Below are 15,137 nucleotides of genomic sequence, written 5' to 3'. Positions count from 1 at the left end.
TAAATCCACTGAGTTGTGAAATCTTTTTTGTCTTTACTTTTGGAGATACAAAATGCATATGCTATACTTTATTGTGACCAATAAATATTTCTCCATAAGTAACATGACTTGACCACTGTATTTTCTTCTTTTTTTTGGTGTAATGTTTAATGACTGCTCAGCAGTTTTTCTGTTTTGTCCAATTTGTGCAAGATCTGACAACATTGTTCACTTTTGAGCACATGTGAAACTATTTTGAGGTGATGGCATGATTTTGCAAAAAGGGGTTTTGAGAATGCAGTTTGAGAAAAAAAAGTTTTGTGTTTAGAATTCTGAGAAAAGGACAGGAGGATTCAAAAAATGTGTTTTAACAATTGTGAAAAACTGGGGCCCGTTTCATTATGTTATGTTATGTTCATTATAGGTTATGTGGAAACTCGGAGTATGTTAAGCCTGAAATCAGCGAAACCCTGAGTTAAGCGTTTCAAGAAACGAGCTAAGTTAACCCTGAGATCGGGGTAAGTTCAGGAGTAAGTTAAGCCCGTTTCATAAAGGGAGCTAACTCATACTCAGAGTCTGTTACCGCGGTAACTTAGTCTGTGAACGTAACCTGGTCGGGAGCAGGTTTTATCCCAGAAACCCCGAGTTTGTCTCTGACTCCTCCCCTTTACGGAACATAAGCCTGAACCGTTTCCTTATTCACCGAGTCTCCGTCGAACCTGCTAAGTTTATGAAAATCGAGTGTCTGTTTCTGGAGGAGCCTGTAGACGAAGAAGCAATACTGATTCACAGAGAAATGTGATTGCGTCGGGCGAGGATTTTCCGAGCACGTCTGGGTAATTTTTCATCCTGTTCCGACTTTTTATATGAGCGTTATCATTTTCATTACAGTCACTGCAATACATTCACAACCTCATCCGTCCTCTCATCACTCACATCACCCACCGTGGCCGTGAACTCACCACTGAGCAGATACTTTGCGTTGCTCTACGTTTCTACAAACGGGAGTGTTTCATACAACACTGGAGATGCAGAGCACATAAGTAAAGCACCTGTTTGCAGAGCTGTCAGAAAGGTGAGCCTCACTCTGAAACGGTTTCTCTCAGTTTGTCTTGTTTTTCCTGGCCACAAACCTGTGAGAGCCATCAAATGGGGCTGCGGGTAAATAATTTCAAATGAATAATAATTTTTCTGTTAACATGTTGCTGAGACCTCTGGGAGCAAAAAGTTGAATGTCTTTTAGGATTTCCAAATGTGATTGGCTGCATTGATGGCACTCACATTCCTATCACTGCTCCTTCACAAAATGAATATTATGTGAACAGGAAGTCCTCCCACAGATTTCAGCTAACCTGTCTCATTTTCTGTACTGTTAAAATCGCTTGTGATGCAGCTCACATCATCACAAATGTAGAAGCCAAGTGGCCTGGGTCTGTGCATGACTCCTGTATATATCAAGAGTCTACTCTGAGCAACAGAATATACTGTGGCAAGTGGCCTGAAACACTGCACTGGTGGCTGTTTGTCACTGTAAAGATCTTTGTCTAATTAGTCTGTGAAAAATATCAGTATTAAATAAATGTGACTTTACTTGCAGGAGAGATTGACGGCTTCCTTCTGGGCGACAGGAGTTACCCCTGCCAACCAACTCTCATAACCCCTTACCCAAACCCTCAACCAGGCCCCCAGCAGCACTTCATTGCGGCACACTGCAGGACAAGAGCCAGGGCAGAGATGACTGTAGCCCTGTTTCCAGGGCTTACACCATCTCAGAGTAACCCCTGAGAGAACCTGTGACATAAGTGTGGCATATGTTATTCTCCATAATATTGCAACTATTAGAGGAGAGCAACACCCTGCCCAACAAACAGAAGACCACGAGGAGGACCCCATCCACCTCCCAGAAAACCAGGATGGAAGAGCAATCAGAGATCTCATATGCAATAACCATTTTTCATGTTAACTCAATAAAAGCACGACCACATAGAGTAAATGACCACACTGTCACGCATTCATTTTATTTAGTCTTCCTTATATCCTACAGACAGAGAGAGACAAAGAGAACATTTTTCTGTTAGTTTTTCATATTGTTCCAATAATAAATTAAATTTACCTGTGACTGCACACTCACCTCTAACTTGTATTTAAGTATCTCGATTTCCAGATCTGCCTTTTGGATCTGGCGGTCCAAGTGAACCATTTCCTTATCTGTTTTTTTATCTGTTTAAGGAGATGGATTCTGTATAACTGGTAACTGGAAATCCATAAGAATGAAATTAAATCATATTGTTCTACATGTAAAATTGTACAGAATTAAACTGTGTTGTTTACTGAAACTCTCACTGTGTTCATTGGTGCTGCAGAGTTTGATGGACGCTCTTCATGCTGTCCAGTTACGCTCTGTTAACAAAGGATAACAATGTTAGCTTCCATGTCAATATAAATCCATACAAGAATGTCACATGTACATGTAAAGCTGATCTAATGTGATGCCTCTGTAGGCCTTTCTGTGACAGCAGACACAGTGTCTTCATCTTCATTATCCTTTGAAGACAAGCATTTTATTCTGTGAACTTTATACCACTATTGGTTATGAGTTTTGGTGTGTTGAGTTACTTACAACAGGCTGGAGTTGGGCTACATGAGGCTCCAATAGGTGGAGATGTCCCTCAGAGTCTACTGGATTCAAGAGCAAACGTCCTGTCTCTAAAAGAGGCTTCATAAAAAATATTATAGAGGTGTGGACTTCTTACATGTTATGAAGACACTTGTGTCCTGGGGGGTGACTGGCTCAGATGAGCTGCCCCCTGGGATTTCTTCAGCCACTGGCCTTCCAGTAGTTTGGCTCAGGGCCATCTCCTCTGCCTCTGTTAGAGGTGGTGGTGCAGGTCCTCCACCCGTTTTAGGGGCCCCTGCCCTCTTTCTGTTGGCTAGACAGGAGTCAGATGTTAACTTCACCACATTAATTAATGAAACATTACAGAGAACGGAATGTGTGGAAACATCATGCGGTGATGAAAGAGTTGTACAGTATTAAATCATTTAAATACATTTAAATAGTTTGACATGTCAAACGTTAGCAAAGTGAGATACAACCAGGCATGGTATGTTTCCACCTCACCTGACTGAATTATATTTTTATATTTCACCCGTTTTTCACCTCCTTGGTTGCACCACATGAACAGAGGGTCAATACCATTTTTTACATGCAATATTTTATGAGTGATTAAACACAAAACTTACGCATTGACTCGAGAAGTGATTTTCTTCTCACTTTTCTTCTTGTCTCTTCTTTTGCCGCTGCTGCCGTGTTACTTTTTTTCCGGAATATTTGCTGATATTCACCGTACGCCTCCATCAAAATTTCCAGCTCCAGCGGTGAAAAATATGTTGAGTGCTTTCTTTCCCCTCCGGCCTCCGTGGTGAATCAGTGAATCGGGGCTCCATTGATGAGGGCTTTTTTAGAGTCGCGGTGCACGAGCTTAACATACTCAGAGTCGACAAAACCAATGCGAATCCGCTTTGTTGAAACAGGAAACTCTGAGTTTTTCCATCTCAGGGTTTGTCAACTCAGAGTTAACATACATACTCACAGTTTGCTGAACCTGCTTCATGAAACGGGCCCCTGGAATATTTTTTTGTTTGTTTGTTTGTTTTGCTATCTTGATCCACACTCCATACCAGTTGGTGGCGGTAAATCACCATAACGTTGTTTGCCAACTGCCAATAAACGTCAAAAGAGGGAGAAGAAAAAGCAGCAGCAGCAGAAGAAGAAGAAGGAAGAGGAGGAGGCGGCCCACAAGGTCGTTGTAGTAGCATTCAGCCGCGGAAATGATGTCTCTTGCTGCCCGGTCAGGGGTATTGTCCCCTTACATACAGGCCACGGCTTTTGTGGTCGCTGGCCCCCTGAAAGTTCTGGTACCTGGGGTTGTTATAAAGGGAAAGGAGATTTTATTCAACCCGAATAAACAGTTCCTGTGCCGCGAATCGCTGAGTGGTCAAAGCCCAAAGACAGGGCCTGCTGTCACTGTTAGCATCAATGGTAAGTCTATAACTGACTGCTAGCACTTGCGGACTAAGTCATCTTTCTGCTGTAACTGAATCTTTCTGTGGATTGAATCATAGTCTTTAAGTCATTGAACTAATATATATGATGGGATATCATGTAAAAATATCATAGAAATACCAACCAGTGAGTTCACCATAATCAGGCTAATACTAGCATTCGGGTTATCTAAGTTGTTAACAAGCACGGATGGCTAAAAGCGGCCTGTACTTGAGGTCAGCATTAAGTGGGAATATCTTTATTTTTATTCTGAGTGTTCGGGTCTGTCGGTATGTTTGTGAGAGACATACACGTAAACAGAACGCCAATCACAATCTACGGCCCCGACAGTCTGCCTTCAACTGTTGTTAGCTGTTTCAAAGTCAAACGAGCCAATGATCCGATACCTTCAGTGTCCCGGTATACCTCCTGTGACGTTAGGGCTCCATCCTTTTGCATTGGTGCTTTTAAATTTATCATTTCGGTGCCCCCAATTCATAGGGCCATAGGAATAATGGTGCAGCTAAATTGCTTTCGTAGTCGATTTCTTAATTTAGAGCACACTTAACATGAAAGTACAGTAATCTCAACAGTACGAAAATAACAAATTATATGCCCGAGTATTTTTAAATATTCAGCAAGGGGTCTCCACATGTTGATGGTATTTTACTGCTAAATCATGTTCGTCAGTTTGATCTGGTGGGATACAGTTTTTCGAAACCAATTTGTGGTGGCAGCAGCCGCAGGGGGTGGGATAGGATAAAACCCAAGTGCATTTTAACGTAAACATAGGCTAATTATCCTTGTGCTAGCTGCGTTTACTTGCTTAGCCTACGTAGGGAGTCTCCGGTATTAACACTAACAGTATTGTGTTCAGAACATAGAATAACCTGTCTGGGGTAACTTTAATTTTGGACATGTGGGCTTGTGTATGTGTTTTCTTGGGATACCAACCATTCGTGAAATGTGAACGTATAAATACGCTGCGTTTTTAAACCACCTGGCGTAAAGAAATGAAACTCAACATGTGGAGACCCCTATCACAATTTTACCACTTCTTACATGTGTGGTAAGTTTTCCGACACCTTTATACCTGCAAAAGTGTCATTTATGTAAGAGAATAATAATGGAAACAAATAAAAAAGTCTGTGAATCTATATGTTGATTAACTGATAATTTAACATTTTTGTATTTTAATAAGCTTAGAATGTGTAGTTTATGCTCACCTGATTGTAAGTAAGGCTAACATGTAGCTCACTTAAATTTCTTGTGTTAAAAATTTTATTCATCTCTGAGCTTTGAAACTGTTTAAAAAAAAAAAAAAAAGAAGGCGAGAGAGTCCACACCAGCAACAACTACTAACTCTACCCAGGTGCAGCAGTTTGATGGCAAAGGTGCGACAACAGTGTGCTGGGCTTTTTCTTTGCGTTTATGCATTAATCACAAACTAACTATAAAGGTGTATATCATCATGTAGTGTATACTATAGATGTGCTTAAGTCAGTAAAAGCATTTTTGCTTCATATTATACTCATTCATATATACTGTTCATCAGCTGTTTTCTCATTATTGGTCAGTCTACACTAATATAAACTTTCTAATACTGGGAAATTTATGACTTTGATAAATATTGTGCATCCCTACCTGCACACACTGACTAGACTGACACTGCAACTTGTCTCCGGCAGCTGCAGTGCACATTGGTCAGTGGTGTTGAATAGTTTATCTATGCAGTCACTGATGACCCATTTGCTTTTATCTGCAGGTGGTGCGGGAGTCCGATTTGCTCACACAGACATCACAGTACCTGACTTCTCTGACTACAGGCGCCCAGAGGTGCTGGACCCCAACAAGTCCTCTCAAGAGAGCAGTGAATCCAGAAGAACCTTCTCATACCTGGTCACTGGCGCCACCACCGTGGTAGGCGTCTATGCTGCCAAGACCGTTGTCACTCAGTTTGTTTCTTCCATGAGTGCCTCAGCTGATGTTCTGGCCCTGTCAAAGATTGAAATTAAGCTGAGCGACATCCCCGAAGGCAAGAACATGACTTTCAAGTGGAGAGGCAAACCACTGTTTGTCCGTCACCGCACAGAGAGGGAAATTGCTACAGAGGCCAATGTAAACATTGCAGAGCTGCGAGACCCTCAACACGATAAGGACCGTGTCATTAACCCGAGGTGGGTCATCGTCCTTGGAGTGTGCACACATCTAGGTTGTGTGCCCATTGCCAATGCTGGTGACTTTGGGGGTTATTACTGCCCTTGCCATGGTTCGCACTATGACGCCTCAGGCCGCATCAGGAAAGGCCCTGCTCCCCTCAACCTAGAGGTTCCGTTCTATGAGTTTCCAGATGATGACACTGTGATTGTTGGATAAATAACACTGTCACACTGAGCTCGCATTGTACAACAGGGATAATGCAGAGAAATTATAATGGTTGCATGTGGAAATGTTTTTTTCTTTGCAGATTCTCTCACTCCCTGTCAGTTTTCCCAAACATTACAACATATGATGGTAAACTTCTCTACCTGGTGTATTTAATGTAACATAATTACTAAACAGGAAGACAGCAAGTAGGAGCTACTGTGTTTTCTTTATCCTAGGTTTTCTGATATTTATCATTGTGGCATATGGTAACGTCAGTTAAATGGTAAACATTTGGAAGATAGCATCAGCTCCATATATGATGTGGAAATGAAATAACACCTGCTTATCCTATAAAGTTTATAGTGTCACATCTAGTTAATAAAGAATTGTATTTCCTTTGACAACCTGGACTCAACTTAGCCTTTCTTTGTTTAAAATAATGGCCATGTCAAACAGTGAAATACCAGTTACTGCCTCATTGACTACTTGTTGCAGTGTCACATTTATAGCAGTAGTTTGGTGGTTACATTCATGTTGTGATCTGAAATTTAACACAGTTTCATTTGAAGCTGAAATGTCCAGTACATCAGTCAAACAACATCACTGTAAGAATCACAGTAAATACTGCTTGTTCAGTGTACAGTATGTCACAAAAGTGAGTATACCCTTCACATTTTTGTAAATATTTTATTATATCTTTTCATGGAAGAGCACTAAAGAAATGAAACTTTGCTGCAATGTTAAGTAGTCTGTGTACAGCTTGTATAACAGTGAAAAGCTGCTGTCCCTTCAAAATAGCTCAACCCATAGCCATTAATGTCTAAACTGCTGGCAACAGAAGTGAGTATACACCTAAGTGAAAATGTCCAAATTGGGCCTATTAGCCATTTTCCCTCCCTGGTTTCATGTGATTCGTTAGTGTTACAAGGTCTCAGGTGTAAATGGGGAACAGATGGGAAATAAATTTGGCCTTATCACTCACGCTCCTCGTACTGGTCACTGGAAGTTCAACATGGCACCTCATGGCAAAGAACTCTCTGAGAATCTTAAAGAAAGAATTGAAGCTCTACATAAAGATGGCCAGGGCTATAAGAAAATTGCCAACATGCTGAAACTGAGCTGGTGGCCAACACTATACAATGGTTTAAGAGTAGAGGTTCCACTCAGGCCTCACCATGATCGACCAAAGAAGTTGAGTGTACACGCTGAGCATTATATCCATGCGTTGTCCATGGAAAATAGACGTAGGAGTGCTGTCAGCATTGCTGCAGAGGTTGAAAGGGTGGGGGGTCTGTCTGTTGGTGCTCAAACTATACATCGCACACTGCATCATATTGGTCTGCATGGCTGTTGTCCCAGAAAGAAGCCTCTTCTAAAGTTGATGCAGAAGACAAGCAGACTAAGGACATGGATTACTGGAATCATGTCCTGTGGTCAGATGAGACCAAGATCAACCTATTTGGTTCAGATGGTGTCAAGCATGAGTGAAGGCAACCAGGTGAGGAGTACAAAGACAAGTGTCTCTTGCCTACAGTCAAGCATGGTGGTGGGATTGTCATGGTCTGGGGCTGCATGAGAGCTGCTGGCACTGGGGATTCCAGTTCATCGAGTGAAACATGAATGCTAACATGTACTGTGACTTACTCAAGCAGAGCATGATCTCTTCAGAAACTGGGCCGCAGGGCAGTATTCCAGCATGATAATGACCCCAAGCACACCTCCAAGTCGACCACTGCATTGCTAAAGAAGCTGAGGGTAAAGGTGATGGACTGGCCGAGCATGTCTCCTGACCTAAACCTTATAGAGCATCTGTGGAGCATCCTCGAACGGAAGGTGCAACAGCGCAAGGTCTCTAACATCTACCAGCTCCCTAATGTCATCATAGAAGAGTGGAAGAGGATTCCAGTGGCATCCTGTGCAGCTCTGGTGAACTCCATGCCCAAGAGGGTTAAGGAAGTGCTGGAAAATAATGGTGGTCACACAAAATATTGACACTCTGGGTTCAGTTTGAACATTTTCCCTTAGGGTTGTACTCACTTTTGTTGCCAGCGGTTTAGACATTAATGGCTATGTGTTGAGTTATTTTGAAGGGACAGCAAATTTTCATTGTTATACAAACTGTACACAGACTACTTAACATTGCAGCAAAGTTACATTTCTTTAGTACTCTCCCATGAAAGGATATAATAAAAATATTTACAAAAATATGAAGGGTGTATTCACTTTTGTGACATGGTGTATGTGTTTACCTTCATTGAAATTCTTGATTAGAAATGAAGTAGACATTTGGGACATTTTGTACAGCAAAGATGCTAAAATAATCAGCGTCTTTGCTGATTAAATAATCATAGTAGTAAATTAAATTAGTAGTATACTTTTATTTTTGTGGCACAATAGTATATTATAGTTTTGGTTTTATTTTTATCTGTTTGTATTTAAGAAATACAATGGAATGACTGAATGACTGCAGTAAATGACCCTGTAGGGACAGCAAGAGGACCTCTGGTTGAATTTTCCTCCCATCCTTAATATCTCAAGAACACACTAAGGAAATTTAATTAGAAATGGTACAAAGTCCACTTGGACTGAAGGATGAACAGAGTGCATTTTGGTGGTACAATGTCACCATTGTGCTTACAAAACATGTTTTTGGCCATGACTCAAGACGTTAAAAGCAAATTATGACAAAGCATCACAGAAATGTCTTATATTTGTAAAAAATATCATGGAGTGATGACATTTTATACCCAAAATGTGACCATATGTCATCTTTAGTCCAATACTGAATTGGTGACACTAATCCAGTATTGGTCTGCAGAAACCCTTTCATGTTCTCCTCTTCTTTCCCATTCTCTCTGTCTAGCTATCTATCTAAGAAAATAAACCCCTAAATCTTGCAGCTACTTGCATTATGCCTGTGCAACATTCTGTAAAGCTGCCAGTTTACACTAATGTGACTTGATGAGACAGTGTATCATTTCCATAGTAACCACTATTTACATCCACTGTAACTACCAGCTTTTCGGGCTTTTTGTAGCTGATGGATGCATTAGATAAATAACTAATTAATTAGATGATAATGCCACTGATTCATGGAGGCATATGAGATTAAAGATATAAGTTTAAGCATTTTTTCTATTGAATATAAATTTAGAGCCCACGTTTGTTGTAAGTGTAGGGGATATGAATTTTAATGTATTTGCATATGTTGTAATATTTAATATGAGGGTGGGGCAGATTTTCCTATATTTTGGTAGTGGTCAAGGTTCCATGCACACATGGTCTGAACAAGTTTGAACTCGACCTAACGGACCTTCTACTGAACCTGAGCAGCCCTGAGCCGTGTGATGGTGGACATTTTCTGTACTGAAAACCCCCCAAGAAAAGTTGACCAAACGTGGTCAAACGTGGCCAAGGTTGGAAATGAACTGAATTATTTCGACCATTACGGATTTTCGCCTGGTCTGCCTTTCATCACTAAATGACGGCATCTCAGATTGGCTTTTTTTACTGCACGTCTGCCGTGGTAAAGGTTATTAGCCTATTACCTGTTTTGTAATCGGTTTTAATGTTGTCCTTGTGTGGAGACATGATGTTAGCATTGACCAATCAACAAACTGCCACCCATGTAAGCTAGGCGGGCGTCGTCATGCATACGCTTTCATGGGTTGTTGTATGGCAGACGCCAATTATATGACAGTGATGTAAGTAACTTGCATATTAGCTAACGTTGTTTTTCTTTTTTTCAATAGACACCGTTTATCCGGTGCCGCACTGTTACTTTACAATAATGTATAAAGCTAACTGGACAGTTTGACAGCTGGTGTGACACTGTCTAATGTCCTTAATCACTATAAGTTAATTGTCACATACAAATTAAAGTATGAGCTTCATGCTCTGTGTTATAAGAGTACTACATTTTCAGAGCTTTTTACATAATGGGAAAGGAGACAGAATATTTGAGGAATAATTGTTGTGCATTGTTGATGTCACATTACAGTTGGTATTAATTTTTTCATAGTTATTGTATTTTTTATCATAGTAACAAAGATTAATGTTTGAATTCACGTTTGCATTTATGTTACATGTTATGTATGTTATCAATTATATGCCTGATATAGAAGAATGGTCATATATAAGTTAATATGATTCCCTACATACTTTTTTTTGTTGTCTCTGGTTTTGGCTTGTTGATGTATTCAGCTCCTGCATCTATGGATTCCTTCTGTGTGTAAATAATAATAATAATAATAATAATAATAATAATAATAATAATAATGATAATAATGATTATAATGGCTGTTACAGTTAGATTTCAGGCAAGTAGGGCTGCAGGGGATGTTGATAAAATTCTTATCATGATATATATTTTTGTGATATCAGAAGATTTCAATCCCAATAATAGGTTTAACAAAATTTAGTCTAATATGAATACTTCAAAGTCTCTTTATGAAACCCGAGAGTATATGGACCCAAATGCAACACACAGGACTAGGTCAGTAAGGAGCAAAAAAAAAAAACTTTATTAGTTAATTCAGGGGGTCTTGCTGAGGCAGTAATGTCCACCAGGGAGCGGGGCTGGTCAATGGAGTCCACTGAAAGGTTAAATAACAAAAGAATCCGTTTCAGCAAAACTTTAACCACAACGAAAATATCCTTTTTTCAAAAACCTCAATAAAAAGTCCAAGAACAAAAACCTCTTCAGCAAAAAATAAAGTCACAACAAAAAACACCTTCAAAAAACAAAGGGAAAAAAATCATAGTCTACTTTACCAAACCACAAGGCAGGAGGCAAAAACGGAAGCAGGCAGGGTAACAACTGGCAAGGCAAGCTGGTATACTGAGCTGGAGTATTATCCAGAGCAGAGAGACAATCTGGCAATGAGGGAAGGACAGGGGTTGCCTTTGTAACCTGTGAGGAGAACAGGTGAAAGCAGTGAGGCTGATTGAGGTGATAATGGGCTGAAGGATGAAGCATTCAGGGGAAAACAGAAAAACCAGTGACTGATAGACAGCAGATCATGACACTTTAAACTTTTAGGTTTTCTTATAAGTACATTCAGAATATATTACAATGTTTTTGATGAAATACTTTCATTAATATCATCAGTAATATGGATATAACAACTAAATGGGTAAAAGAAAATAATAGAACATCAAGGACAGTCTGGTAAGTTAGGAAAATCACATTGGCCATTTGATATATCCTCTTCTCCCTGCATGACAAATTCACCCTGGATATTGCCTGTTCAGTCATGGAACATCACAAATTGGGGAAATAGAGCTGTATTGTTATTTTATGTTTACAAATTACCGTATTTTCCACACTATAAGGCACACCGGATTATGAGGCGCACCTTCAATGAATGGCCTATTTTAAAACTGTTTTCATATATAAGGCGCACCGCATTATAAGGCGCATAGAATAGAAGCTACAGCAGTGGCTCGGGTTGCATTTTGCATCCACTAGATGGAGCTGCGCTAAAGGGAATGTCAACAAAACAGTCAGATAAGTCACTCAAACTTTATTAATAGAATACAAACCAGCGTTCTGACAACTCCGTTCACTCCCAAAATGAATAAACAGCTGTGTTATTATTTTTCCTGAGGTAATGTCAGCGATGTAGTATTTTCGCGACACAGTTTATTTTTTACCAACAGCAAGGTATAACAGGTAGTGCAACATTTTTATCACATAGTGGAGGGAAACTTTTCCTCGATTCAGTAAACACGTAAAAGAAACAGTCCGATACCGTTACGGTAACTCAAACGTAGGTGCAATAAAAATATAGTAACTCTCGAAATAGCGTGTCTGACAACCTGGTCCGCTGGTGTTTGTGCAGCCGAGAAAGCAACAGCATTGACCCGTCTTGCCACAAGCTAATGAGTAATAAAACTAACCGATGCTAAATCAAACAACTATTTAAAACGCACAAAGTTTAACTACAAGCTGAAGCTAGCCTGCTAGCTTCAGGCAATCATGGCTGTGTGCGTGGACTGCACCATTTCCTACTCACAGTTGAAGAATGAGATCCACCGTCTTGAATCGGAGCTCCGAAAAAGGGACCAGCTGATCGAGGGCTTTGTCTCGGTTGCCGCTGCCCAGTCAAAGCATATCTCACATTTACAGTCCTCAACTTTCACCGCTCAGCATGCTTCACCTCCTTCACCCATGTCTCCGGTGGTCTCGGATTCCGCGGCCACCCTCCCCTGGCAGGCAACGATGCACACCGGCTCTTCACCTTTACCTGCCCGCCCGGAGGGCCGTCTGTGCGAAAAGAGCGGCCTCCCCTTGGACCGGGAGACCGCAGCCACCACCAGGGCTGCATCGGGCCTCGATGCCTCTACGCTGCCGACACCCATCCAGACAGCATCACCCGATCCAGAGGTCTGCAGCGGATACGGACCAAATGTTCCGGTTCACAGCTCCACGCCGAACCGAGCCAACACCTCGAATCAGCCTTCCTGGACTGAAGTGGTGCGACGCGGCAGCAGGAGGGTCTCGGCTGGTCCGTATCCACAACCTCCGTTGGCTATCTCCAACCGCTTCACCATTCTGCCGGAGGATGCATCCGTCCATCCTGACGCTACGCCTGCAGCTTCCACCTCACCTGGCTCTGAAGTCACCTCAGCGACGCCCGCAACGAGCCATGGTAAGGCCATTCGTCGCTCTTCTGCAGTAAATGACCGCCGTAGGCTGCTGAAGGAGGCTGTGATCAGACGGTCTGGGGGCCTCCCTGGGGCTCGTCTGAAGCAGTCTCCTCGTGTCTGTCCACCTGCTCAGACGCCCCGCTCCGGGCTGTCAACCTGTAAGCCGAAAGAGGCAGCGCCAACGGAGCGTCTTCAGCATCGTCCTGACGGCCCGCACATCTCGTACCCCCGTCCCCTCTTTCCTCCCACCACGTTGATCATCGGTGACTCCATAACCCGGGACATTCGCTTCATTAATGCTGCCACACACTGTTTTCCTGGAGCCACAGTCCCTCATATTCTGGATAAACTTCTGGAAATGATGCACTCGCTCCCGACCTCGATTAAGAGGATCATAGTTCACGTGGGAACGAATGACACCACCCGTCAGGAGTCTGAGCGCACTAAAAATGATTTTAAACTCCTTTTTGACGCTCTTAAGAACTGTGGAAAGTCCGTTTTTATATCCGGCCCCATCCCGACTGTGGGTCGTGGAGCTGGCCGTTTCAGTAGGCTCCTCAGCCTTCACACTTGGCTCCAGTCCGCCAGCAGGATCTACAACTTTGGTTTTATTGACAATTTTAACTTGTTCTGGGATCGTGACTCTCTTTTTAAACGTGATGGCCTCCACCCAAATAAGAGAGGTAGCCAAATGCTGTGTGCTAACCTGCAGCACGCGGTGCACACCTTTCCATGTGACTGACTATCTACATCTCCCACCCTCACACCGGATCCGCCCTCTCCCTTGAAGACTGAACCACAACGCACCATTTTTTATGAGGGCCCCCCCTTCAGGTCAACCCTGCCACTTACACCCACACCTGCTCACAGCCAGCCCTCTGTTTGCTCTAACAGTCCTAAATCCTCAACCACCAGATATATTCCAGTCAGAATCAGTACAGCACGCCAAAAAATAGTAAGGGCGCCTAGACCAGCACTAAATCTCCGCTCGCTCAGTCACTTCTCTCGTCAGACGGACCAATGCTCAGTTCACACAGCGTTGATTAATACCAGATCTCTTACAAACAAGACATTTATTCTAAATGACTTTTTCACAACATATGATCTTGATATCCTCCTGTTGACAGAGACCTGGTTGAATCCAGGTGACAACAGTGCCTTTTCAGAGCTCCTCCCTCCCGGCTGCTCCTTTTTCAGCACCCCGCGAGCTGCCGGTCGTGGGGGCGGTCTGGCTGCTATATTCAAGGAGAGCTTCAGATGCCGGATGATAACCACTGATAATTACCCCAGCTTCGAACTGCAGCTGTTCGTAATTGACCTCACCTGCCCTGTGCTGTGTGCCACAGTTTATCGCCCACCCAGATTTCATAAGGACTTTCTTCAAGAGTTCTCGGAGTTCTTGTCCGATTTTATTCCAAAGTTTGATACACTTTTGATTTGTGGAGATTTTAACATTCATGTTTGTTGTGCGGCAAATCAACTGGCCAATGATTTCAAAAGCCTTTTAGATTCTTTTAATCTCACTCAATCCGTTAATGCACCAACGCATGAGCATGGACACACTCTCGACCTTGTGATTTCTCATGGGCTTTCAGTCTCCCTCAGAGAAATAGTTGACACTGCGATCTCGGATCACCTCCCTGTTGTTTTTGACTTTGCTGCCCCCCGACCTGCCAATAAGCCAGTTTCCTCAGCTCGCAGACACCGAATCTTTACTCCATCAACGGCTGGGGAGTTTGCTGCTGCCTTCAGGAACTCTCAGCTGCTTGTTGACTGTCGGCCCGTTCCTCCTATCTGTCCAGACAGCCTACTCTCCACTTTCCATTCAACATGTTCTGCAATTCTTGACTCCGTTGCCCCTTTTCGACATAAATCTACCAAAACCAAGTCAGTTCCCTGGTTGAATGACCGCACCCGTCAGCTCAGACAACAATGCAGACAGGCTGAACGGCGGTGGAAAAAGGACAAACTGCATGTATCGCTGGGCTGGTTAAGGGACAGTTTGGCTGCCTACCAGAGAGCGCTAAAAGAGGCGAAGTCCAAATATTTGTCCTCCATTATAGCCAACAGCTCCCATCATCCTAGACTACTATTC

General features: G+C 42.4%; 1 protein-coding gene and 1 long non-coding RNA gene across 2 annotated transcripts; one reads left to right on the top strand and one right to left on the bottom strand.

The window, feature by feature from the left end:
• Window positions 1-1,968: 1,968 nt before the first annotated feature.
• On the bottom strand, window positions 1,969-3,519 carry LOC124053284. The gene is made up of 2 exons (XR_006842163.1): window positions 3,101-3,519; window positions 1,969-2,902 (listed from the first exon to the last, which is right to left on the bottom strand). It is a non-coding gene; the product is annotated as an uncharacterized LOC124053284 (long non-coding RNA).
• Window positions 3,520-3,725: 206 nt separating this feature from the next.
• On the top strand, window positions 3,726-9,275 carry LOC124052627 (cytochrome b-c1 complex subunit Rieske, mitochondrial). Its single transcript, XM_046377533.1, has 2 exons — window positions 3,726-4,021; window positions 5,790-9,275. Exons 1-2 carry the CDS (start codon window positions 3,811-3,813, stop codon window positions 6,398-6,400), a joined length of 822 nt encoding a protein of 273 aa, XP_046233489.1. The 5' UTR covers window positions 3,726-3,810; the 3' UTR covers window positions 6,401-9,275.
• The last annotated feature ends 5,862 nt before the right edge of the window (window positions 9,276-15,137 follow it).

Source organism: Scatophagus argus, chromosome 1, assembly GCF_020382885.2.
Source record: "Scatophagus argus isolate fScaArg1 chromosome 1, fScaArg1.pri, whole genome shotgun sequence".
In the NCBI taxonomy this organism is placed as follows: Eukaryota; Metazoa; Chordata; class Actinopteri; family Scatophagidae; genus Scatophagus; species Scatophagus argus.
This window is presented reverse-complemented; position numbering and strand designations above follow the sequence as displayed.

What these genes read in the sequence shown, in the direction of transcription:
- LOC124052627 (XM_046377533.1), top strand. Translation starts at nt 3,811, where the DNA reads ATGATGTCTCTTGCTGCCCGGTCAGGGGTATTGTCCCCTTACATACAG. An exon ending in TGTCACTGTTAGCATCAATG is followed by an intron (nt 4,022 to 5,789) that starts GTAAGTCTATAA and finishes TTTTATCTGCAG; the next exon opens with GTGGTGCGGGAGTCCGATTT.